The sequence below is a fragment of the Lepisma saccharinum genome, chromosome 1, assembly GCF_977018435.1.
Source record: "Lepisma saccharinum chromosome 1, izLepSacc3.1, whole genome shotgun sequence".
NCBI lineage: Eukaryota > Metazoa > Arthropoda > Insecta > Zygentoma > Lepismatidae > Lepisma > Lepisma saccharinum.
Window position 1 is genome coordinate 206,627,152 of NC_139229.1, and position 26,028 is coordinate 206,653,179.

The following is a 26,028-nucleotide window of genomic DNA, read 5'->3' on the forward strand; positions in this document are numbered from 1 at the left end:
TTCAATATACTCGTTAAATCTTCATAGCATTCATTGTCTGTTTTCCTATTTTATTTTTTATTGCCTTATCTTAACAATAATTTATGCAAATGTTAGATTTAAAAAAAGATTCTCATGAAAGGGTCAAAGAAAAGAAACAATAACATTGAGAAAATATTTATTATGTATTCTAAATAGTTCATTTAAACACATGGGGATCCTTGAAGATTGTACACATCACGGTCTGCTATTCTGAAACGAAACATCACATTACATTATTATCTATGAACATGATACTAAAAATGTTGATGATATGCTTGGAAATCAACTGCCTGAATTTAATTATTATGAATATACATATATTTGGAACTTGTCGATAGATATATATACTTTGTTTGAGAACTATTAGAGCATAGAAAAACTGCGAAAAATGCACAACACCTAACGTTATGCACTTGAACCGTTCTGTAAATTTATAGTCGGGCAGAGTTTCACTTGAACCGTCAAGTAGGGTATAAAGTTTTTTTTTATTGCTTTTATTTGATAAACATTATTTACTGACTCAGAAACCGAATGATGCCATCCTGGCACCCTTGAACATTTTCTGTTATGACGTCATTAAAATATCACATTGAAAGGGTACCATTACCGTTCAAGACACGAACTCAACCTAGATCGTTTGCTATCGCATAATCGGCATTTCCTGCCAATTAGTAAGGTGGTACGCTCATAGATACATATCCTTCAAATACAGACATAGCTTTTTATAACTATATGTGTAAGATAGAACATATTATTAAAGGACATAGAACTTCATTCACTTCTCTCCTATTATTAAATCGCGGTATCTCCCGGCGTGGGACCCGCCTTTCTGACAGTGACCCTCTGTTGCCACGTTTACCTACGAAGGAACTTGCGGTCAAACAGCCAATTAGACCTACCGCTACCCCCCCCCCCCTCTTTGGGCAAAAAGCGACAACGTGTCAAACCCTCCTCCTCAAAGCAGCCAACAGGGAAAGAGGGTTTTGTCAAAATAACCGTTCTGCACTGTGATTGCATGGCTGTTCCTAGCTTGACTCTACTGTAATATACAGCTGTTTAAAATTATAATGAAAAATAAATGACTAAATACTTGAAAACGGTGGAACAACGTATAGACAAAGAATAATGCACTTATTCATATCCTTTGTAGGTAGCATCGGCTGTTTAATACAAGAAAGTGTGGTTTAGAAGAAATTTTGAAGTCAACATTTAGTGGTTTCACATAATTACACTTAGTTGGAAAGCATGATGTAAAGAACTCAGAGGTCTGAGGATTGCTTGAAGATACATACGTATTATTAGGGGCAGAGTACTACCGTTTAGGATCTTCATACTGAAGGCCACAGTCTGCTACTGTTTATGTGAGTATGTTTTATTTATATCTGATTTCATTATTCATTCGATCACGTAAAGAAGGTAATTGGCTACTAGAAATGAGTAGCTGTTCACTACAATTATGCTCGACATACGTATATCTTGGCACATTATTCATATGGAAGAACCTACAGAAGAAGTCAAGAGTCTTCTCCTTCAAGTACAACTTGTGTGCCGACATGGATAAGTGTGTGGGTTGTTCCCAGGATCAGTTCGCGAACACATCCATAGACGTTACGATAAGGTAAAGTGAGGACTAGTTTGAGTGAAATTATCAGAGAAACTAGTTGAAGGATGGATTCTGCTTTCTCAGCTCCACCAGATCTTGACACAACAGTGGGACAAAGACTTAACAAAGCTCTACAAAAAGAGATCGCATGGTGTTATGTCTCTGGAGTTTGGATGTCAATCTCAGCAATTCCTCATGTAACCTATTCACCTTGTAGTATATGTTCATTGAGGTACTCTGTCAGTTCTCGATGGTAGCGTTCAATCTTGATAGAACACGAAATCCCGTGAGTTCTCTTCATCCAATTCTCGAGGATGCAAGTCTAGTAACGGTGCTTTACGGGAAGAAAAATAGTCCACAAAGCCTACTTTGTGGTAAGGCACCAAAGACATTCAACTTTGGAGAAACTCTCTCATGCTCATTGAATTAAGGAGGTTTTGCGGAACCCCAAATTTGAACGTTAAGTCTGTTCCCACTGCCACTGATATGGAATGTAGCTTCGTCACCTTTTCCTGAAATCATCATTCTCAAGCAAATCCTGCATGTTCACGCTGAAGAACGAGTAAGGTGCTTTCGTTTCCTCGTTCAGTGAGTGCCTGCACAAGTTGCACCTTCAAATCCTTTAATTGGAAATGCTTATGAAGCGCTTCCTATGCCATAGAACGGGGCATTTCCAACTCACAGCTCAGCTTTCGAACAAACTTCCTGGGGTTGCCCTGGAAGGTTTTGTCAAACTCTATGGATTGCCGAAACCAAATACGACGGGCGACAAATGCTTTTGCCTTTGCACAGGCAAACTTTAACCAGGAATTGTGCATACCAACGCTTAATGAAGTTATCAGGTGGATCAAACTTAAACGGATGCCGAACACTCCGTTGAACTGTGATCACGGATTTGATCACTAGACCTCGGATTTTTAGGTTGTAAAAAATGTGCTTTTAGGTCCCTAAAATAGGCTATAAAAATCCTAAAATAGGTTCTAAAAATCCTAAAATAGGTTCTAAAAATCCTAAAATAGGCTATAAAAATCCTAAAATAGGTTCTAAAAATCCTAAAATAGGTTCTAAAAATCCTAAAATAGGTTCTAAAAATCCTAAAATAGGCTATAAAAATCCTAAAATAGGTTCTAAAAATCCTAAAATAGGTTCTAAAAATCCTAAAATAGGTTCTAAAAATCCTAAAATAGGTTCTAAAAATCCTAAAATAGGTTCTAAAAATCCTAAAATAGGCTATAAAAATCCTAAAATAGGTTCTAAAAATCCTAAAATAGGTTCTAAAAATCCTAAAATAGGTTCTAAATATCCTAAAATAGGTTCTAAAAATCCTAAAATAGGCTATAAAAATCCTAAAATAGGTTCAAAAATCCTAAAATACGCGTAGGTTCTATAAACTTTAAATTAGGCTCGACAAATACTGAAATAGGTTGTAAGAAAACTTAATTTGGTACAACATTCCTGAAAAATACTGATTAGATACAATCGTTAGACAAAATTTCACAAGAATCGTAATAACCAAATATCAATTTTCTAAACAAATTTTCATTTCTTTATATCATTTTCAAAATTATCTACACATTATTATAATACTGCACTTGTGCTGTTAGAAAAAGTTACTTGTTGATATGAAAAATGAATTACGTATGTATAATTTGCTGTACAATATCAGGGTGGCTACTCACTTGGAATTCCTTGAATTCCGGGAATTACACGTGAATTATTGGCTCCGGAAATTATGCGTGAATTATTAGCTCTGGAAATTATTCATGAATTTTGGCAAAACATGAAAAAGGGTACAACCGGATGTTTTCTATATTCCAATTTTTTCTCCGCAGACGTGAAAAATTGCATATTTTATTAATCCAAATCCCATTAACTTTATACATGTTTTTAAATGCTCTGAGGCAAGTTTCTCCCAGTTTAGCTTTTATTTTATTTTTTTACGAAGAAAAAGAAAGCTACATGTGAAATAAAACAAAATTTTCTCAACCCGTCAACTTTGTTAGTGTCTCTTGCAGACCAATCTAGTATATGACAGACGGAAGACTATTACAAAATAATACCTATATCTTGAAGTTGATTAGGTAAATTTTTTGTTACATTGGAATCATACAAACCCTTTATATTGTTAATATCTTTGTGTGTGGAAGGGAGAGTGAGAGTCGGTAATACTTAACGTTGGAATAGAGAAAACATCTGCTTGTATCCTTGAATTTTTGGAAAGTTTGTGTTGAAAACAAGGAATTATACTTGCATTTTATCAAGATTTTAGTGACCACCATGCATCTTTTTGCGTTATCCACAGTCAAACTCCACCTTTTGTCTGTCAGGATCATTTCATGTGCTGAAAATTATCTTTCAACAGAAACATATTAGTTCGATTGTAATCAAGGGGTTCTGGGTTCGATACCTGGTGGAGGCATATAGTGGTTCGGATCCCACTTTAAACTGTAGGCCAAGTCCCGATTAGGCTTACTGTGCATAAAGTGGACTTAAAACAGCAAATCAATCAATCAAAGCAAATTTGAATGCTGAAACATTACTTCGCAAGGCGTGAATTCCAAAAAGGACCAAACTGATGCGAGAGTGAGCAAGGCCACACAGATCAGAAGTTTGCACTTGGGACGGTGCAGGCAGTGGAGACGATTAGGTGCCAAAACTGAGAATGTGGAGGAGGGGGGGGACAAAGACAGTTTACTTCATCTTAGTATGCAAGGCTTAGCATTAAAGGTCTATAGTGCAGGGGTAAAAGGTAAGGGAGAACTGTCCCCTTTCCCCGCCACTGTCTGCAGGTAACAGTGACGTCAGACATTTTTTGTTTTGTTTAAAGCTTTGATAATATCATATACTTGGAGGGAGGGAACTCGACAGAAAACATGTTTCAAACACGCCAGTCATTGAATTATTTCGCCACCAAACGTAGTAAATACCTCTGTGAGATATACAAATCCTGTAAAACCTAAAGAAATATAAAAATCTAAAAAAAAAGGTTTAATTTAGGCACATAAACCTAAAATAGGTTCTAACAAGCAAAATAGGTTATTTTAGGCACTATAAAACTTCGTCAGTTGTTTCGTTTTTTAATGAAACGCTGATATCACTTGTTATTTCTTATCTACCTACAAAGGAAAAAATAGGTTAAAAACCTAAGATCCGAGGTCTAGTGATCACAAACTCTACAACACGAAAGATTTTCTGTTTCTTACTCGGCCCCATTTTGTACTAACAGTTCACATACGCATGGTGAGTATTTCAAATGAAACTTACGAAGTCTAGTTGCAATCAGTGCTTGTTACAGATCTCTCCGCACACCGGTCACGAAGAATGAAAGAGAAGAAATATACTATCTTTTTCGGAAACCCTGTATTATGCAATATGAAATGAATTAAGTTCTAATTTGTATTTTTTTTCTTTGTATTAACGGTCTTACAACGTTCTCTTCTGCTTTTGATTAAAATAAAATCAGATATTAAATAAGGAAACGGTAAAATAATTATACTGAAATTTTAAAAATTTTAGCTATCAATCTATTGTGAATTTTCGTCTGAAGAAGACCCTGTTAGAGGGTGTAAACGTTACCTTTTTAGTGTATATATTTTTTATAATATAAATTCTGCCTTGGTCAGTATTTTATTGTTTTGTTCCTTAAATGGTGTGCATATTATAAAACCGGCTATACCATAAGTGTTATTTAATTCGTTCACAAATCAAAATTCACAGTTTCAGTTCTCGTGACTACTAATTTCTCAGATTAGAACTGGAAACAATTTTATTATTCTTTGGCTTTCAAACAAACAATTCTTTATTAGTCGTGTCCTTGCTTTCAAAAGTAGGCTACTTACCACCTTCTTATGGTAGTCAATGAGGCATTTGACGAACAAGTAGGCCTTCTCACAGGTGTCAGAATGTTCTGAAATGAAGATAGAACAAAATCCACTTGTATGACTGGACACTAAGGCTGATCTCAGAATTCGTTTGGTGTGCAGTTGAAAACACCTCAAGAGAGACACATCCATTAACAAAATATAGTGTTTATTTATATTAACATTTACAGCATGTACACATAACACGCCCCCTCCATTTCTCCCACTTACAACTAATATTTAATGGATCTTTATATATGTATACACTACACACCAGGTTTTATACATTTGATTTAGTTTATTTTACTTCGCGTTTTGTGCCTCTTGGCTAATTTGCGAAGATGGGGATGAGTGATGAAAATGATGAAATTGATGAATGGACATTCACAAACAACCAAGCCCGATCGGGATTCGAACCCGGGACCCTTGGCGTCGCAGCGCGATGTGCTAACCACTCGGCCACAGGGTCGGGCCAGGCTTTATACATGTATAGTTTTTGAGTATTCAGTAGGTATCGATTCGTTCAATTGTTGAACCAAACAGACAAATGCATGATTCAGTCAAGAATGTTTATGTTAGTAATTTATATTACTTTCGTTTCATCATATTGCGTATTTCTAAGGTTGGTTGTTTCTGAGATATCGCAGATTAATGATACATAGCTGTTGGTTTTATTGTATGACGCCCATAAACAGAGGAATTTACCGATTAAGATCATTTAAACCCCAATAAGATAGGTCCTGAAGTTCATTAAATTTTATCTCTGCATCGCTAATAGTGTCTGAGTAAACAATTGGTTTCGTTTGTTGATTAGGAAAAAAAGACAAGTGGGCGGGAGAAACATCGCATCAAGTTGGCAAACTCAGGATGTTTCAGTTCCCCAAATCTGTAGGTTTGGTGGTTTAGGATATATCAACGTTAATTTTTATTTTTATTATTATTATTTTTTAATATTTGTAACGGACAAATCTAGTTAGCTTATGGTGCATGAATGTCGGCTTTTAACTGTACGATATTTCAGATTTTCAGATATTGGCAAGCCATGTAGTATAAGCTGATATTGAATCTGTTGGCCAAACAACGTGGATTCTGATGCCGATGATAAGCCTTACGGTTAACGTGCAATCCCGGGATTTCAGTTAAATATATTACAATAAAAGGTTACGTTTCTTGTGGTAAATTATCTCCTCTGTAATTTTTCCCGTAAAATATTCGGTTTGCAATTAGTTTTTTTAAAAAAAAAAAATTGTCCCTAGATTTTCAGGAACTTTACATAGTCTGTTTGTATTCGTTAGTTTACTGATTTTTGTGAATGTTAATTGCTTTGTTGCAATTAAGGACATTTCATCATATTTCGCCTGGAGTGTAGCAACAGTATTTTCCTACAATGTCATGGTAAATCTTTAGGAAGATAAGTAAGCAAGGGCTTATTTTATGGTGTATATTGTGGAATTCTATGAATGTTTATTTTAAAAGAAACTACAGAAACTTCACAGAATTAGCTTTTTCTAACATTAGCAACGAATCATTGTAATAATATTCTATCAAGAATTATATATACATATTCTTAATCACACTCTACTCTGATTAAAAATAACACACACATAAGGTATTGAGGATTTTAGGAATGCCTATGTATTTAAGTTTCTGATATATTTTATCTTTTTCCTTCAAAATAATGCTACTTTATTCTTACCTTTCATGCAAGAAGGATATGCATCTGTAAAACTTTCTTGCATGTCTTTCCTTGGGATGCTCTGAATTGATTTTCTAATCACATCTTGAGCGTACAATCCACGGTTATTCATCTTAAAAATAAAATAAGTGAACATTTATTAAGCATTGGCTTAAGGTGGCACATAGAATATTATTAAAACACATTTGTATTATGATTGATTGATATATTTATATATAGATTTGCTTTATTTTACTTCGCTTTTGTAACACTCTTGGCTAATTTGCGAAGATGGGAATGAGTGATGAGATTATGAAATTGATGAATTGACACTCACAAACATCCATTCCTAGGCCAGGATTCGAACCCGGGACCCCTGACGTCGTAGATTTGTATTATGAATAAAGGTTATATGTGTCTGTAGGAGCGTAATGAAATTACACTGATAGCGACATCATTGTTTAAAATCTGAAAATACAAATCAGATTCAGTCCAAACGTCCATCATCAACAGAAGATAAAGGATATACAGTCTAATTAGTATTTCATTCTTAGATCGGTTGTTCAAGGTCACGTATTTCTGCTACCCCTTCCATGATCGCCAGTTATTTCTAATCATTTTTAATTGCTTCTCTCTCTCTGCACACATGACTGCCATCCAGAGTTGCCCATCTCGAGATTTTATGTTATTGGTAGGGACGTGAAGTTTTCGTTTTAACGATAACACAGAAAAGTTGATGAAAGCAAAATAAAGTGTTTAAAATGTATTCGGTTAGGTTAAGGAGGCACGTTTTCGGTGTTTCGGAATCGCGAAATATGTCATTTTCCAGAATTAGCCTACACGGAATGTTGCACTTTAACGCGAAAAATGCCTCGAAATATGCAATATGAACTAGGGATAACACATCTGTTAAAAAAGAACTACCTGAAGCGCTATTTGATCCGTTCTTTCTATACCCTGTCCCAGCTAACTGTAGAGTAGCGCCGCGCATATCGGCAGAGGAGGAGGAGGAGGAAAATCGAGTGGTGAAAGCGCAGCGTTGCCAACCGTACGGTACAGACCTTAGTCCGTACGCTAAATGCACGGCTTGTCAAAATTTGCTCTTGCAGTTTTATCCCTAATATTTCCCTAAGAAATTCTTAAACCAATCGTACGGACCTGGAGATAAAAATACGGTCCGTTTGCTATTTGCGTTCGGTATTATCCTTTTCAAAGGTTTGCAACGCTTACAGAGAGAACGGGTAACTCCTGTCGCCCATTACACAATCCCGTTTGTCTCACTGTTCATTGGTGGAGCCGTCTCGCGTCATTACTTGCGCAGAGACTCGTTCTCGTTCGCCTGGTCTACAGTTAGCTGGTACGGAGTTTAGTTTAGCTGGTGCAAGTTCGATTCAATAGAGATAGTCACGCTTCATTTATTGCAGTTTGGTGCAGAAATGACTGACAATGCTTTGAACTCGTCCTGAAATAGAATTCGCTTTGGGATCTTCCCAGAAGGGGAGTTTTAACGGGAAAATTTTCAGGGAGAAGATTAAGAACCTGTTGTGTTGCAGGGGAGAGGGTTGGGGGGTATTTGTGTGTGTGTAAACAAAACGTATTTGAGCTCACAGACGGATTTTCTTTGCATCGTTACGGAAATGTGATATGTATGACTGTTTTCACAGTTTTGGGTGATATCATGCCATAAGCATTTCATACTTACTGGCTGATTAGATGAAATAGTTTTCCAAATGAAAAAAAATTGGTTATTTCTCACAAAGGTAAGCCCTAAATTTATTTTTCTTATCATTAAAACTAAAATTTGTCTCAATTTTCCAGATCTAAAGCAACGTGAAAATCTTAAGCATAGAAGGAACAGTAAAATCGCATGTAAAAATAACACCGAATTTTGCTCTAAACCGAGAAAAATAACACCGAATTGCAGTAAAAAATAAATCGAAATTTAGGGGAAAATGAAACGAAAACGTGAAGTCCCAAGTCATTGGTTGTTGAAGTTATTTGTTTTTTGATTGATTTAGTCCCGTCTCTAACATTAGCTTAATCGCTTGACTACCTTATATCCTCTATATGTTAATGCACATGCAGTGTGGACATATTTCAGTGAGAGTTTCAAAATGAATACAATGCAAGTTAGGTCACAAGCTAACTTGCCTCATTACTTACCATTTTATAAGTTTTCATCATACATGCGAGGAAACACTGTAAGAAAGAAATGTATAGTGAGTGTAAGTATACTTCCACTATGCAGAAATAAATTACTTATTTTAAGGCTAAGAGTAACAATTTCGCACAGGTTTGCATTTAGCCTATTTCAATATCGTTGGAATAGACAATGCTACTGGGGGAAAAAAAAACATTGTACAAGAGTGTACATTGCAAGTTTTTCAAAGTTGATTATGAAGCCAGATAAGATCTGTACAAAATATGAGGAATAAGTGTTTAAGGAATGTCATGTATTCCTTGTGGAGACACAACTTCAACTTCAAGTTAAGCCCAATGAAGTGAAAGTTTCGACTTTGCCCCCACCACACACAAAATCTTCAATTTGTCCTCTTTCCATTCATGTGTTTTTATACGCCATCGGAATTTTGATATTCTCAAGAGAACAAGTAAAAAAATACTCACAAAGCGTAAGTTTAAGTTAAGTATCTCTCCCTCCTACAACCATTCAGCGCACAGACCTCTCCTCCAGCTCGCCGCTGGGGAAGGGACGGTTTAGGGCTTTCCCAGAACTTCGTTTCTGAAACTGTTCCCCGTGAAACTTACATCAAGTAGTATAGCGTATTCTTCCAAATTTTAGTTCGTACCTTTTCTGTTTTGACCTTCAAAAAATTTAGACGTTTTAGGTAAGACAGTGAAAAAATGACATCACGACGAAGATTGTAGTTAATTAACAGCTACCTTCTACAGGATCAGGGATTCCTGAGATCGACTCCCAGTGTAAACACATTCTAGTGGTTTAGATTCCACTTGCAGCTACAGCAAAGGTCCAATCTCCATTAGCCTATCATTGCATAAAGTGATCGTATACTTTACCTTTGGGATATATTTTTCAAATAAAATAAAATTGAAAAGACAATATTTTATATGCACCAACTTTTACAAATTATTATCACGCATTCATATTGACACAAGGTACGATGACTTATACTACATAATATATGTAATATAAATGGAGTATAGTTTAAGTATCATTAAGTATTAAGTCGAATATTGCATTTTTTCTGTGCTGTCGTCATAGATTGTTAGTTGTATTAGAGGAAAAACTATTGAATGTAAATTTTATGTATTGCCAAAGTAACTATGCCAGTCTTATTATGTGATTTTATTATTTGATTATTATCATAATTAATCATTATTATTCCAGAAAAACTTATTGACGAATTAAACGCACAATGTAAAGATCACAGTTCTTATTTTCCATCTGCTCGTACAATGTGGGATTTGTTGATTTCTTTATTAATAAATGATTATATGCAATACTCGAACTCCCTCCAGTTAAGAAGATTTCCAAGTATCTCCCAGCTAGGAATTTCCACTTCGGGCACCCATTATACTTATTATTATAGATCATTGCACGGTATAGATACAGTAAAACCTCGTTACTCCGTACTAATGGGGGGATAAGTTGACCGGTTTAACGAAAGTCCGGAACTGTAGAAAGTACATTAAAACTCCGTTTATAGCAACAAAACACGTTTATTATGGTGCATTTAAAGGGCATAGGCAGGACCGGATTTACCTCTTTGCTACCCCTAGGCCAAACAAGCTCTGCCGCCCCCCATACCGTTTATAAAGAATGAAAAAGAAAATCATTATTTTCTGTATTACTATTTTTACTATTAACGGCATGCCGTACTATAAATTAAATGATAGTTACATATAAAAACTGTAACAAAGCGATATGACATAAATTATATTAATTACGTTTTAACATTTACCTTGTTTTTCAGAGAAGACTATTATTTTTACTTCATTTAAGTGATAGGACAGAACACACACTGAGCTCATCAACGGCACTTTCCTAACTTTGTTCCTGATTACATTTCTGTATAAAAAAATGAACTGATTTTCGGAACCTTCTTCAGAAATGCTTCCTGCTTTTCATCTTTCTCCGCTTTTCTCTTTTTGTATTGTGACCCACTCATAATGAGCGTAATGAAGTTTTGAACTTACCCCAACAAACTCACGTCGGACACTGACACACGCGAGACGCGACACACCACCTACTTCTTGAATAATATTCTCGAGCAACTAACAGTGGAATAGTACAATGCGAAACCCTTTTAATAATGCTTACGCCGACAGTTTAATTCTCAACAATTCAACGCAAATCTCATGCTTTTGATATGCGGCAAATGCATAACATTGCAGTAACAAGGAACGGTGTTCCTGGAACGCAGCCAAGCCGGTGTTGTCTTTCAAAAGCAAGCGGTAGGCTCCACGTTCTTGTCGCAATCGCCGACCCGGCTGTACATTCGAAACAACAACGTCGGTAATTAAAACAACAAATTAATAAACTAGTTCCGAGCCCTGCTAGCCTATCTCTCTTAAGAAATATTCTTCGTTAACTTATATTTAAAATACAACTACATTAAGTCATTCCATTCGTGTGTCCGGAGAAAAAAAGAGGAAATCCGAGAATTAGGTATTCCTTATAAATTTAAAGCAAACAAAGCCCCTACCAAAGTGCCGCTCTAGGCCCGGGCCTATGAGGCCTATTGGGAAATCCAGACCTGAGCATAGGCCTAAATACACTATAAAGTCTGCGGGAAACAGAATTTCATCAGTGGTTGACTGCCTTTTCTTTGGGAAGTTCTCTTGTTGACTTCTAGCCACATTTAAAACCTTGCATTCTGCTTTTATTTATTTTTATTTGGGGGGGGGGGCATTTTGCCTGTCCGGATTAAGCGAAGTCCGGCTTATCGGGGTCCGGGTTAACGAAGTTTTACTGTACCTATTTTTGAATAACTTATTCAATCGCTGTAGAATTTTACAGTTAAGCAAAGCTTTTAACATGTTAATATTAGAAAATCAATGAAAATCAGAAAATCAATGAATTTTGCTTACCTTGCTATTTTTGTCGCCGCTATTTTGCATAACAGCGGCAAGTACTTTGTCTGAAAAGAGACAAGAATTGGAATAATTCATTACAATGATAATCTTTTGGATATACGTAAACTGTCTAGATTTATTTCATTTCCCTTGCGCGTGAGTTAAGAGAGTAAAAAATTAAAGCTCTCAGTTATAAGCACCGATTAAATAGTGACAAATTAGGCTGAATTTTCTGTGTGTTATAGAATTTCTATGAACTAAAAGAAATTCTTGGGGTGGTATGTATATATTGTAGAACTTCTCAGAACTCAAAAACTGATGGATACATTGAGCTGTCGACCTTATGGGGACAAGACACTTTCTACCCCCTATCCCCCCAACATTTATGTGAAGTTGGCGCCTCTGGTTGTCGAGACAGTAGCCTACATAGTGAACCCAAGATCTTTCGAACTATTGAAGTTATCGATATTTTGAAAGTTATACTAAAATATAAGGAGAAGAAATTGCTTCTTGCAAAGATTTGAAATTTACAATACAAAAACCTAACCTACCTAACCTACTTATCTTCTTGTACGATAAATTTAAAATATTTTATTTCATCTGGGCATTGATTGAAAAACTTAGCCAGATGTCAGGCACATCTGGTACTGCTCTCTACGTGACAAATATTGCCAGTACACTTCGTAATTTCGAAAAAATAAAGAATATGCCATAATTAATCCCAGAATGCATAAAATGAGTAAACATTTATCGTTCTTTCACAATTTAGATAATTACCCACAGAGACCATACGCATCTAAAAGCTTTGCAAGCGACTCCAGAACTGTCTTATATTCATGTTAGTTTTTACTCCGTACAAACATTTTTTACACCTTGTTTGCGTTCCGGACCGTACAGGACCAAAACTGAATGTAGAACCTGTCCGGCTGTGAAGGACCAGAAATGAATGATGATCCAAACCGGTAGGATCTAAATGTAAGTGAAATTGTAGGTACCACTTACATCTCTCTGGTATGGATTGTGTCGCTACAGGGCAAAGTTCACCGCGATCCTCTTGGTAGTTGTAAAGAAAACACAGGCACACACACTGATAACTATAACTATGTATTATAAGGCATATGCACATAACACTTGATTACACTTCCCATGCACTCCTGTCTAGGGGAAACTGTTTACACGAAGTTGCAGCTGGGGTTACAACAACGCGCCACTAATGAAACGTAGCCACGTTGGGCTTACGGTATCCATAATTGTCCGCGACGGTTTCTGGCTGTGTCCCGAGTGGCCTCTCTACGCACACTGGCTGGAAGTAACTACCGCGCTAAGATGGCGGCAACTAGACACCGTGCTAAGATTGAATTAGCCAATGGGAGTGCAGGTTACTTAAGGCATTTGAAATACACAAATAAACAATTGAAGCTATATGCAATATAAAATATATAAAGAAAGAATAAACATGGTTACTTTTATAGATAAATCTCCAACATACTCCCCCCCGTTGGAATGTTCACATCCAACCTAACACTAGGGGATACATTGTCAATGTTTTAGCTCATGGAGCGTCTTCTTCCCAATGTGGTAAAGGCACAATTTTGCTTAATGCTCTCTTGTAGACTCCGTCTCTAGTACGAACGGTGACTACGCGCACTAGGTTATCCCTTCCCGGAAACACTTCTTGGATGACGCCGACTCTCCACGAGAGTGGTGGAAGATTGTCCTCCTTTAATAACACTGGTGTGCCAGGCTTCAAATTCGACTGAACGGCTGTCCATTTCTGTCGCTGCTGCAGGCTATGCAGGTAGTCCTGAGACCACTTCCTCCATACTCGCTGCTGGAACTGCTGTATGCGCTGCCATCTGGATAATCTGTTGGCAGCCAGATCTGTAATGTTTGGTTCAGGAAATGAGGTTAGAGGACCTCCAATAAGAAAATGACCAGGGGTAATGTAGCTGAATTCATCATGAGAATCAGGGAGTGTGGAAAGAGGACGGGAATTGAGGCAGGCCTCTATTTGGCATAGCAGAGTTACTAGTTCTTCGTATGTTAGCACGGCATTTCCTGCTACTCTTCGAAGATGGTATTTCATAGACTTCACTGCACTTTCAAAAATCCCGCCGAATGATGGACTGCGTGGTGGAGAATACTTCCATTGGAAATTCTCTTCTGCTGCAAATCTGTTAATGTCCTTGTTGAATTCTTGTGATTGAAAGAGTTTACGTAATTCCTGCAATTCATTTTTAGCACCATGGAACGTCGTAGCATTGTCGCTAAAAATACTTGCACACTTTCCTCTTCTCGTGGTGAAGCGTAGTAGAGCTGCGATGAAGGCTTGTGATGTCAAGTCTGAGACAATCTCGAGATGAATTGCCCTTGTGGCAAGACAAGTGAAAACTGCAATGTAGCATTTTCTTGTGGATCTGCTTCTTGCGGCCCCGGTCTTGATGTGGTATGGCCCTGCGTAATCAACGCCTACGTGATGGAATGTCTTGCTGGGTCTCACTCTACTGGAGGGTAACTGCCCCATCAGCTGCTGGGCGGCTGAAGCCTTCAAACGATAGCATATGTTGCACTGATGAATGATCTGTTTGACCACCTGTCGTATGCGAGGTATCCAGTATTTCTCACGAAGTGATGATATGAGAAGCTGTGGACCAGCTTGCATAAGTCTCTTGTGTTCTGATGCTATCAGAATTTTCGCGAAATGACTCTTCGGATGAAGAATAATTTGATGCTTGCTTTGGAATTCCAGTTCACTGTTTTCCAATCTTCCTCCGACACGAATTACTTTTTCATTGTCGAGAAATGGATGAAGGTTCCTCAAAATGCTTTTGTTGTGTACTTGCTGCTTGTCAGACAAATCTTTGATTTCCTGAGAGAAGAATGCGCGTTGTGTTATCTTGATGCAGGCAAGTGTGGCGCCTTGAATTTCAAAGGTGGTAAGGTCTTCACTCCTTTTCTCTCTTGAGTTTCTGCAATTGCTGATGAACCTTTTGCAGAGTGACACTACTCTCAGTAGCTTGGATAAAGTTGAATATCTAGATATGATTTCTTCTTCAGTTGTTACATGAGTGACCAATGTGGTAGCTGCTACCTTACGCTGCTCTGGAATAGTGTTGTCGTCTGGTCGGAATGCTAAACTGGATGATGGCCACTGTGTCTCTCTTTTCAATTCCATGTTCCGATCAAGTCTTCTTTCTAATTGGTTAAACCGTGAAATCGCTGTTTGCAGAGAATCCCCAAGAACGGATCTGTCCTTCTTCAAGGGTAGCTTGACTGTGTATCGACCTTCTCGATCACGAGATGTAGTTTCCTGGAAATGTTTTTCACAGGCGATTTCTTCTGGCGAAGACAACTTTTCATGGAATTCCTCCAAATCCCAAAATCTCTGTAAATGGAAATTGACTGTATCTTCTGTGCGAACAAAGAATGACTTCGAAGGTCCGTTCTTAGATGGTGCATTGGGAATCCTTCCTGCTACAATCCACCCAAATTCAGTGTTTTGCAACGCTGGATAGTTTCCTGTTCTTGAAAGTTTTTCTGGCTTGAGAATCGTGTAGAACACATCTGCAGACAGAAGTAGGTCAATGTTGCCAGGTGTATGGAAGCTAGGATCTGCTAAATGTATGTCACTCGGAATTCCCCATGTGGAAGTTTCGAGCCTCTGCGCTGGCATCGAACCTGTGATGTTTGGCAAGATGGAACAAGATATATCCATGGTGAATCCACTTATGCTGGATTTAATCTGCGTCTCTATGGTGTGAAAGGCTTGCACTGTAGCTTCATTTATCCCTTGGATTGGAATTCGGCGTTTTTGTTTCTTGATGCGTAGCTGCCGAGCAAGATGCTCTGTCATAATATTACTCTGCGAGGCTCCATCCAAAAGTGCACGACATGGGAGCCACTCGCCGTATGCGTTCTTGATTTTTATGACTGCTGTGGCTAGGAGAACTTGCGAAGTTTCTCTGTTCTTGACAGAACAATATGTTGCTTTAGTCTGGGCATCATTATCCTGAAAACGAGTATCATCGCCTACTGCCGATTTACTTCTGGATTTACTGGACTGTCTGGGCATCTGAAATCCTGGTTAGGCTGCAACACTGCAGGTAGTCGTTGACACTGACGAGTACTGGAACAGCTGATGCACGGTCGCCATGGTGATGTCACGTCTGCACGCGTGGGCTGCTTGATGCAACTCTCCGCGATACGTTTCTCCTCGCTCCCGCACGAAAACGAACGAAAAGCCAGTCCCGTGAAGGAACAGAAAACTGCAATCTAAAAATAACTCAGGGACACACCACCGGTGTATGACGTCATGTCACTGGTCGCCGACCGAAAGTCCTCGTACAGCGCGAGGGGCGAAGGGAGCGGAGTGTGAAACGTCACTGACAAGCGAACAACGAGAGCGCTGGCGGTCGGGGAAGTCCCGATCGTCCTTCAGCCACGTGGAAAATATTTCGCGCGCTACAACGAATGACGTAATGCTATCAATAACTTGTAGTTACTGTACTTGAAAATAATGTTTGCACAACACAATGTCACTAAAATCACTGATAGTAACGTACCTCATGTTCAATACAAAGGAGATCGCGGCCTGCGGAGGACCAAAATGTTTGCGTTCCGGACCGTACAGGACCAAAACTGAATGTAGAACCTGTCCGGCTGTGAAGGACCAGAAATGAATGATGATCCAAACCGGTAGGATCTAAATGTAAGTGAAATTGTAGGTACCACTTACATCTCTCTGGTATGGATTGTGTCGCTACAGGGCAAAGTTCACCGCGATCCTCTTGGTAGTTGTAAAGAAAACACAGGCACACACACTGATAACTATAACTATGTATTATAAGGTATATGCACATAACACTTGATTACACTTCCCATGCACTCCTGTCTAGGGGAAACTGTTTACACGAAGTTGCAGCTGGGGTTACAACAACGCGCCACTAATGAAACGTAGCCACGTTGGGCTTACGGTATCCATAATTGTCCGCGACGGTTTCTGGCTGTGTCCCGAGTGGCCTCTCTACGCACACTGGCTGGAAGTAACTACCGCGCTAATATGGCGGCAACTAGACACCGTGCTAAGATTGAATTAGCCAATGGGAGTGCAGGTTACTTAAGGCATTTGAAATACACAAATAAACAATTGAAGCTATATGCAATATAAAATATATAAAGAAAGAATAAACATGGTTACTTTTATAGATAAATCTCCAACACACCTTAATAATTTTTTCTGCATACTGAACGTTCATGTAGAGCATGAGTTTCTTGTTTAATGCTAAAAAGATCCATATAGAAAATGTTAATACCCAGTGTAAGTTTAATGTCTTCATCGCTTTTTGTACGAAAGTTCCGTACGTTCAAAGTCTCTGTTGCATGACTCTTTGGACACCCTGTACATCGTACCTCTTATTTCAGGCGTTACTCAAACGGGGCATGATTTATTGTGTTTATTTTGTATATTTTGTTAGCGTCACTTTTCTGCCACATTTGGTTAATATAGGTGATGAGGATGAGTGATGATTAGATGAAAGTGATGAAGGGATACTCTCATGGGCGTATTTAAGGGGGGTTCAAAGGGTCCAAACCCCCCGCACCCTTTGGTTCAGTAAAATTACCAGATTACCTGTTCTATCCGCTATGAGCAGAGACTTATTCGTAAAAATTTCTTCAGACTTCTTTTGTTCTCATAAATTACAAGGGTATAGAACGGGATACGGATTGAAATAAATTAATTCCACACACCAGATGGGACTGCAAACCAAATGTCTGCAATTTCCTGATAGTTTCGGAATTCCTCTGGAAAATACTCAGAAAACTCCTGATGTTTCACAAATTCTGTAATGCCACATGTAATTTCTGCCCGAAGCAGCTGCTTGTGAACTCATAGCGCGAACATTATGATCTCATTAGAAGTTCCCGATATGGTTTGTTATCATTCAAGATTTAAGTATTCCTCACGTTCTAATTTTTTGATAATTTGAAATTTCCCAACTGTTTGATAATCCCGAAAGTCGATAAACCATCTTCCAAACTCTAGATCGGAATTGGAAACTTGATCCTATTGGAGAGTGTAACCGCATCTGGGTTAGCTTCAGCTATTAGTACTTCTACACTCTCTGGGTTGAGTGGGTGTGGATTTAGAAAAAAAATAGTTGGTGAAGAGTTGAGTTGGTGTTTTAAGTCTACTTTATGCACAGTAAGGCTAATCGGGACTGGACCTACAGTTTAAAGTGGGATCCGAACCACTTGTGCCTCCACAGGGTATCGAACCCGGGACCCCTTGATTACAAGGCGACGAAGCTATCACTGCGCCATTGGGGAGGCCCTAGTTGGTGAAGAATATGATGGTGCTGATGTAATGGGTGGTAGAATTAAGGGGTGAGATAGATAATTTCAGAGAAGTGTCCAAAAGCAATTTTTGTACATTGTTCAGTACATATTTTAACCCTGGCTATTGCCCATTTCTGTGGAATTTCTGCGATATTGAGACCGTCAAATCAGTTATGATTTTCTCCCCTCGAGTCTTCTCAAAGGATCAGCCTCCGTGGTTAGCACATCGTGGGTCCCGGGTTCGAAACCTGGAATGGGCATGGGCGTTTGTGGGTGTTAATTCATCACTTTCATCATGTCATCACTCATCCCGATCTTCGGAAATTAGCCAAAAGTGGCACAAAAAGCGAAATAAAATAATGCAAATAAATCAATCAATCTTCTCAAAGTAATTTGGTTGTAAAAAATGCAGTGCAAGATAGCTAGGGAAGTACTGTAACGTCCTCAAGTTGTTTGACACAAGATGGACAGAAAAGTATCAATACTCAGTAGGGAGACTTGTGAAATCGTATACTAACACTAATAGTAGAAACTTTACTGTTGTCCATTTTTGGACCATTTTGTAGTAGAAATGAACCCAAGTTTCTCTGAACACAGTCAACACATTGAAAAATTGCAACAATTTATTCCAATATGAAATGAAATGCCTATTCCTCATTCATTAGAACAGTGTGTCAAAATGTTGGATAGCCTGGTTGATATTTTTTACATTTTCAAATCTGAATGAAAAATGTGGTGTGGCAAACAGTAATTGAAAGGACATATCCTGGGTCTGTATTGTAGGCAGTAGAAAATTGTGACAAGGTCTTGTACTCAATATCGACAAATTGTTGGTGATTTTGGTTACACTGCCAGTTTCATCTTCAACACCCGAGAGGATGTGTTTAACATTAAGGAGGTTGAAATAATGACCTCGCAATTCAACGGTAGATCCTCGACTAATGGACCCTGCACTGTTAAGTGTACATACATACAAATATTAAAATAACACCAATTATCTTATTTTCAATTTTGTAGCAAGGAGGAAAAAAGACTAATTCTGACATCGTAATTCTTTTTTAAAGAGAAGCTGGGATTAGCTTTTTCAAAAGCATTTTCTGCTCATTTTATGTAGAAAAGTTGATATAGATAGGAGTTAAATTTGTTTGTAGATTTTATGTAAACTGTATCTTATGTAAATAAAATATATAATGGGCATAAACAGCCGTATGCAATGCTGTAAGTCCAATAAATATATTGATGATGATGATCAAAACAAGACAAAGAAAGTTCGTAAATTTATTGCGGTTGGAAACTTTGACAAGCATCCTAATAACGATTTTTGTTCCGCCAAATATAGTGCACTTCGTAAAATAACTTGGTGACATGGCAAGGCAAGATAAGTGTGAACATTTTGTAGGAATATGCATTGTAACTTTTAATGAGCTTAGAGATTTGTGTACATAATGATATTTTATAACATTGGTTATTTTCTAAAAATAATCATGTGAACAGCAAGGAAGTAGTGCCACTTTCGACATGGCGAGTTCTATGCGGTAGTCGGCGGTCATGAAGCAGCTGACACGGAGTGATACATCGATTCGGTGAGACGGTCTGCTTACAAATGGTCTCAGGGTTGGTGATTTACACTTTACGATGTTATTATCATCTTGGTATGTAGATATTCAATTGTTTTGTTGACTGGTTGTCAAGCAAATACTTATAATAACCTTAGAGTTAGCCATGTTGCAATATTCTGAGTTATGAATTAAATTATTATTTTACATAAAATAGAACCCAGATAAGTTATTATAAGTAGCTATTACCGTGGTTAGTAACGCAACAATATGTTATTTAAAAAAAATCAACAAGGAAAGTATTTATTTAATAGGCCCAACAATGAAAATATACTTACTGTTGTCTGTGCCATTTTCATTTGCACATTTTTCAGCGTCTTTTTTCAGTTTTTCCTTGAAAGCTGCGTCCATCCCTTCGGTCTGAAAATAAATATAGCCTAAGTGAATTGGTACGTAACAGTGACGTAATGTCTCGTATTTTCCGGTGGTAAACAAACTTGTCTCATAAAAAAAATGTTTTGAAGATTTACCCATAATATATTAAATTGTGTCTCTGTATCTGAATTTAAGTTATCCGTTACAAAACAATTGAGACGCCATTGAAACTCTTCACAGTTTGTTGTTTGCTTGTGGGTGAGGGCAAATGAGGGAAGAGGGAGGGATAGTACTGGAAGGCAGGGGAATATAGGGACCTTTGTAACCGCCAGGAAGTTCGATACCGACCCAAAAGGGAAAGCGAGAAGGGGCAATTTCAGTTTTGCTGTGTTGTCAGTGAAGGGGGTGGGAAAATCTAAAATGTTCTAGTGTCACGGGCTGCTAATTTAATAAATAACTAATTAACTCAAGTAACTCAACTGAGCTGAGCTTAGCAACGCAACAACGAAGAATCTCTCGCCTCACCTGCTGGGCGAATTAAACATTACATGAAATATAATACGGTCAGGATAAGTGCCTAACAGTCGGAGTTACCAAGAATAAACCTAGGAGGATTTGATTTTAAATACCTGAAATGACGTTACATAATACTACGGTGTTTCTGAATATACACATATATTAAAGCACAGATAAAAACACAGTACATCTTGCCCTCTTTCACTCGATCTCACATTCATACTCTCATTCCATGGCATATGGCGACAATATGACAATTACAAAGGTTAGATTAATTACTACTTTGATCATACTCTTGCTATGTCTTGGCTACATTGCCTTTTACAATTTATCGTTTAGGATTTTAAGTATAAAGTGAATAATTGTTCCTTGTGCGAACTCCTTCTATCTTTTCTGAAGGTATAAATATATTCAATAAACTATTGTTTGCTGTTAACATAAACTCTCATCTTTAACATTGATTACTTCCGCCGGAATACCGATGCCTAGGGATGCCATAGCACTGATTTAAGTTAAGCAATGATTTGATTTACGCAGATTCGCGGTAGATAGTCGTCATCTTTCTCACACACGCACATGGTTGGATCTTACCTTCGCTGCATTCCCTCTGACCTGGGTTGGGTGAAAGTGGTCCTACACTTTTGGAAGGCCTCCACGCTCCATTGTTGCACCTCGCGGTTATCCTGGTTGGCGAAAGTGGATCAGTCGGCAGCTCCATCTGGCCTCATCGGATCCTGGCTTCACTCGTTCACTGTCGACTCCATACGACAACTTGCGCAATAATAGGTCAGTTCTTCGCGGTCACTCGTAAGTACAGATACGTGACTTGGGCGATGAGACGAACATACGCGATGAGCCATTCGCGGTTTCACATGGATATCAAATGTTATTAACTTTCACTACTTAGGACGTTGTTTCGGACGATTGACACGGGTGGACGTGTCTGGCGTTATTCTCACATAACCACACGTATGTGCACGGATGCGTTGACGGCAAGGGGGAGTAACGACCCCCTGGTTCTATTCTGCTCTACTCCATGGCTCTGAAACACTCACTCGAGAAAAAACAAATCCAGACCTCGAGTCTGCTTGCAACTCGCAGCTCGGTCGCGCGTAGCTCACACTCCGGTGGCGATTGTAGGCAAACTGTGTAAAACTGTTTCAAATCATCCCTTTTATTCCAGATTTGAACGTAGTGACGCGCTACCCTCTATGATCAGGTGCTTGTTTATTGTTTCTGGTGCTTTGACCGTTGTCCTCCTATCCTGGTCAATGCTCACTCCGGTCCTTAACCTTTGGTAGCAGCCCCTCGCGCAGAGATTAGGCTAACTCTTTCTCCATTGTAGTCAGTCACGAAAAGCAAGGACATCTCAGTAGGGTAGCTTCTCCCTTTCAATTCAGCGATGAATCTTTAATAATTCATAACTCCCGTAGTTCTGTTCTGATTAGGCTCAAATCTTGGAATCAGTACTTTCATGATGTGGTCTTCCGCTGGTTGAAATCTCATCAAATTCGGTCCATTGGTTTAGAAGTTGCATTTTTCTTGTTATTCCCATAAGAATGCATGTAAATCCGAATTCGGGCGAAAAACGGTGGTTGAGCAATCTAGTGTTGGCTGAGGCAGTTCGCTAGACACCTGTATTCGCGACGGATATTAATAATACCAATTGCAATTAATTCCTACTAACGGGCAATTAGATTAATTACTTGTCACTCAATATTTGACCGTTATACTAGAAACTGGAAATTTTAGACCATCATACATAAATGTGTTACATCCATGCTTATCTTTATGGGCATCCCCATTTTTAATTTCACATTTGCTTTTGTTTTCCTCTGTTTAGAGCACTGTGTATATACATGAAATCTTGAAATTTTGTGTTACCGTGACTAGGAAAACATGGAGAAGCAGGACTTTTAAGAAGTAGATATCTGTTACAAGGAGGGAATTGCATTAGGAAAAGTAACACTGGTTGATTGATTGAGACAAGAGACATTAATTAACTCAAATTACTGGAACAGACATGACGCTATATAAGTCTAACATTCATTTCTAAAGAGAGCAACGTCTCCCTTACCCTCATTCGAACGACTATGCATTCCATCTCCTCTTCTGTCTACTGTGACGCAGAGAACAATAACAATATCTGAGGTCATTTCACAAATATTTTTATCAGGAGCAATATTGGATATGCCCTGCATGCAGTGAAAACTAGGGGGCAAGGTGCCAAAATTGGGGGAGGGGTCAAGAATAGTTTACTTTTGGTATACAAGGTTTAGAATACCGCGGGAGCAAAAGTGGCAAAAAGTGGAGGGGCAGCTGCCCCCCTAACAGCCGCCACGCAAATGTAATGCAAGCAAAATATGAAGTTGAATTGTATTACCTCCCAATTAATACCATCACAATGCCTCAATCTAAATAATTTACTCTTTGAGACCTTTGCATTTTTCAGTTAGCTCTCCTATCGTCTTCATGATACCTGATTAACACTGAAAAAATCTCTATTGTCACCGGACATTGAGAGATCGTCTTAAAAAAGACGAGAATGTCTAGCATTAACCTAGGCAAAAACTGAATTTGATTAAATACTTCTCACTTTTATAAATACAAACAACATGACAATACGATTTTTTGAAAGAGTTGCAGTACATGGAATAGAAGACAGTAACCATTAACCAATTCCAAAAGCTATATCTTCATTATCCGAGTGTGCGTGGAGGTGTCTGTTTGTTCGTTTGTGTGTGTGTTCGAGGATGCCCATCCCCCCAAGGCCAATGGCGCATCCCCCCAAAATCATGTCATGCGCCCCCCAAGCCGTAAAGTAATCCCCACAAAGTATTTAATTACGAGAGCGTGTCTCCCGAAAGTAACTTTTTTTTAACTTTACTGAACACTATACTTGATCTGCCACTCCTCCCTAAACAGGCGACCCATCACTCAAGACACTCCCAAAATCATTCATCATAATCCCCCCAAAATAGTTTGGATGAGTACGTAATAATTGATGCCTATTTGAATGAAATACCATATTAAACTGTCCATATTTTCCAATTGTTCGATTTTCGAAAAAACGTAAAGTTAGCACATTGATTGGTTAAATGTAGTAAATTAAATTAGCTATGTAAATATGCATATAAATAGGGTTTGTGAGTGGGTTTATATAACTCACAATTTGAGTATTTAACACAAATTGATACACAACTAAAGATAAAGATAGAAAATTCAACCTTGACAAACCAAATAACATGCTCTAGCCGTATGACTGATTCAATTATTGTTTCACCAGACATTATAGAACCCTAGGTAGATATTCTTAAGCTCAGGACGATAATATAACACGCTTCCTCATTCAAAGAACTTCCCCCCCGCGTTTTCTTGGGGTAAATATAATTATTTTAGTAACCCATAACAACAATTACGTGAATTTTAACTTCAGTGCAAATTTAACTTGTTAAACTAAAATGTTCATGTGAAAAGAAGATAGAAATGTGGATTCTATATATTCTTGTTCCAAATAATGCACCTGCTTTAAACTATGCAGTATACCAACACTAAGAATGAATATCGAGAATATCGCTTATGACTTGTAATGCAGCTATAGCATAAAACTTCACATTCACCTCAGTAAATTGACAAACACCCATTCTCGCAACACAACATTGCGAGCGAAACGAGAAAGAAAATTTTTACATCCATTTCTCTGCAGGCTTTCAAGAATATTAATTTAATGGGGTGTCAATACTTTCTTAGGATCCAGAGTTATTTAGTGTTTTTCAGCTTCTCTTTTGGCACTTTCGGGGTCCCAAACATGTAGATATCATATCGCTAAATACAGCATCCAAAATTTAATGTACGAACTCTCTCTCCACTACAGAAATCCCTTGGCAATCTATGATTTATCACTTTTTCAAGAGCTTCCTATCTTCCCCTTTAAATTTAATACTCAATCCTACAACGAAAATTTCCATGCCAATTTTAGACTTACTGTTGATATTGAAGAGTGGATATTGCCTCCTCAAAAAAATTAATTCTCAGTCTCCACACCAGAATTTCCACAACAGTCTAAGACAATAGTAATACACAAGAATTGAATTGGATACCCCCTCAATTTAATGCTCAATCCCCCTCTAACTAAAATACCCGCCATAATCTAAGACCTAGAGCTGGGTACTGTCTCCCCCTCAACGTTTAATTCAGAATCCCCCCCAGGTGTCAATTAAGGCCTAATATGTAAGAGTTGGATATTTCTCCCCCCTTCGATAATATACTTAAATGTAATGTAATGGATTAAATATGGTGCATTTAAGGTGTAATTTTTTTACATACATTTTAGAAAAATATATGAATGTTGAATTTTATATTATTTGAAGAAATCCCCCCCCCCAAAAAAAATCTCGATGGCGCAGCCTGCGTCATAATCCCTTCCTGTGGACACCCCTGTGTGTGTTATTCATTCTGTGAGTCTTCATCAATACAGTGTTAAATGAGGACATAATGTATAGAACGAGTCGATAACTCTTCAACTCTGCAGGGCCTAGAGTTCTACTTACCGGAATAAGACAATGCATCATCACAAGAATAAAGAGAAATATGGTAATCTTTGTTGACTTGAACTTCAATCCTGCTGAGGGCACCATTTTCATCTGATGCTAGGTGGAAAATATTCAGTGTATCAGAACCACGCACATACACCGGAAGAGATTCAAAGCTTATCAAACAGTACTCTTTGCTTTTGTCACGGTGCTTCCCTCATTGTATAACTCACGTATATTTGAAACACGCTAACCATATCCACTTTTCGAGGTCATCTCAGAGTGTTGTTACTCTTGGGTTGCCTTCGTGGTTATCTATCGACGGTGTGTGCGACCGGACATGGACCACGAAACATCAGAATCAATGGGGTGTAAGGGGTGCCCAATTGTCAACCTCACTTCCACGTAGTACACCCTGGACTGCATTTTGCAGACTAACGAGGCTCTGGCGTCTGGACCTACTGCCAGTATAATCTTCGTAGGACTGTGTGTGTGTGTG

The 26,028-nt window shown here is 38.2% G+C and overlaps 1 protein-coding gene across 1 annotated transcript; it reads right to left on the reverse strand.

Moving 5' to 3' along the window:
- Positions 1-145: 145 nt before the first annotated feature.
- LOC145991399 (uncharacterized) lies at positions 146-25,702 on the reverse strand. The gene is made up of 7 exons (XM_083127392.1): positions 25,548-25,702; positions 20,445-20,526; positions 12,230-12,279; positions 9,323-9,358; positions 7,181-7,292; positions 5,464-5,531; positions 146-231 (listed from the first exon to the last, which is right to left on the reverse strand). The coding sequence occupies exons 1-7, from the start codon at positions 25,638-25,640 to the stop codon at positions 217-219; spliced, it is 456 nt and encodes a 151-aa protein (XP_082983518.1). The 5' UTR covers positions 25,641-25,702; the 3' UTR covers positions 146-216.
- Positions 25,703-26,028: the final 326 nt, after the last annotated feature.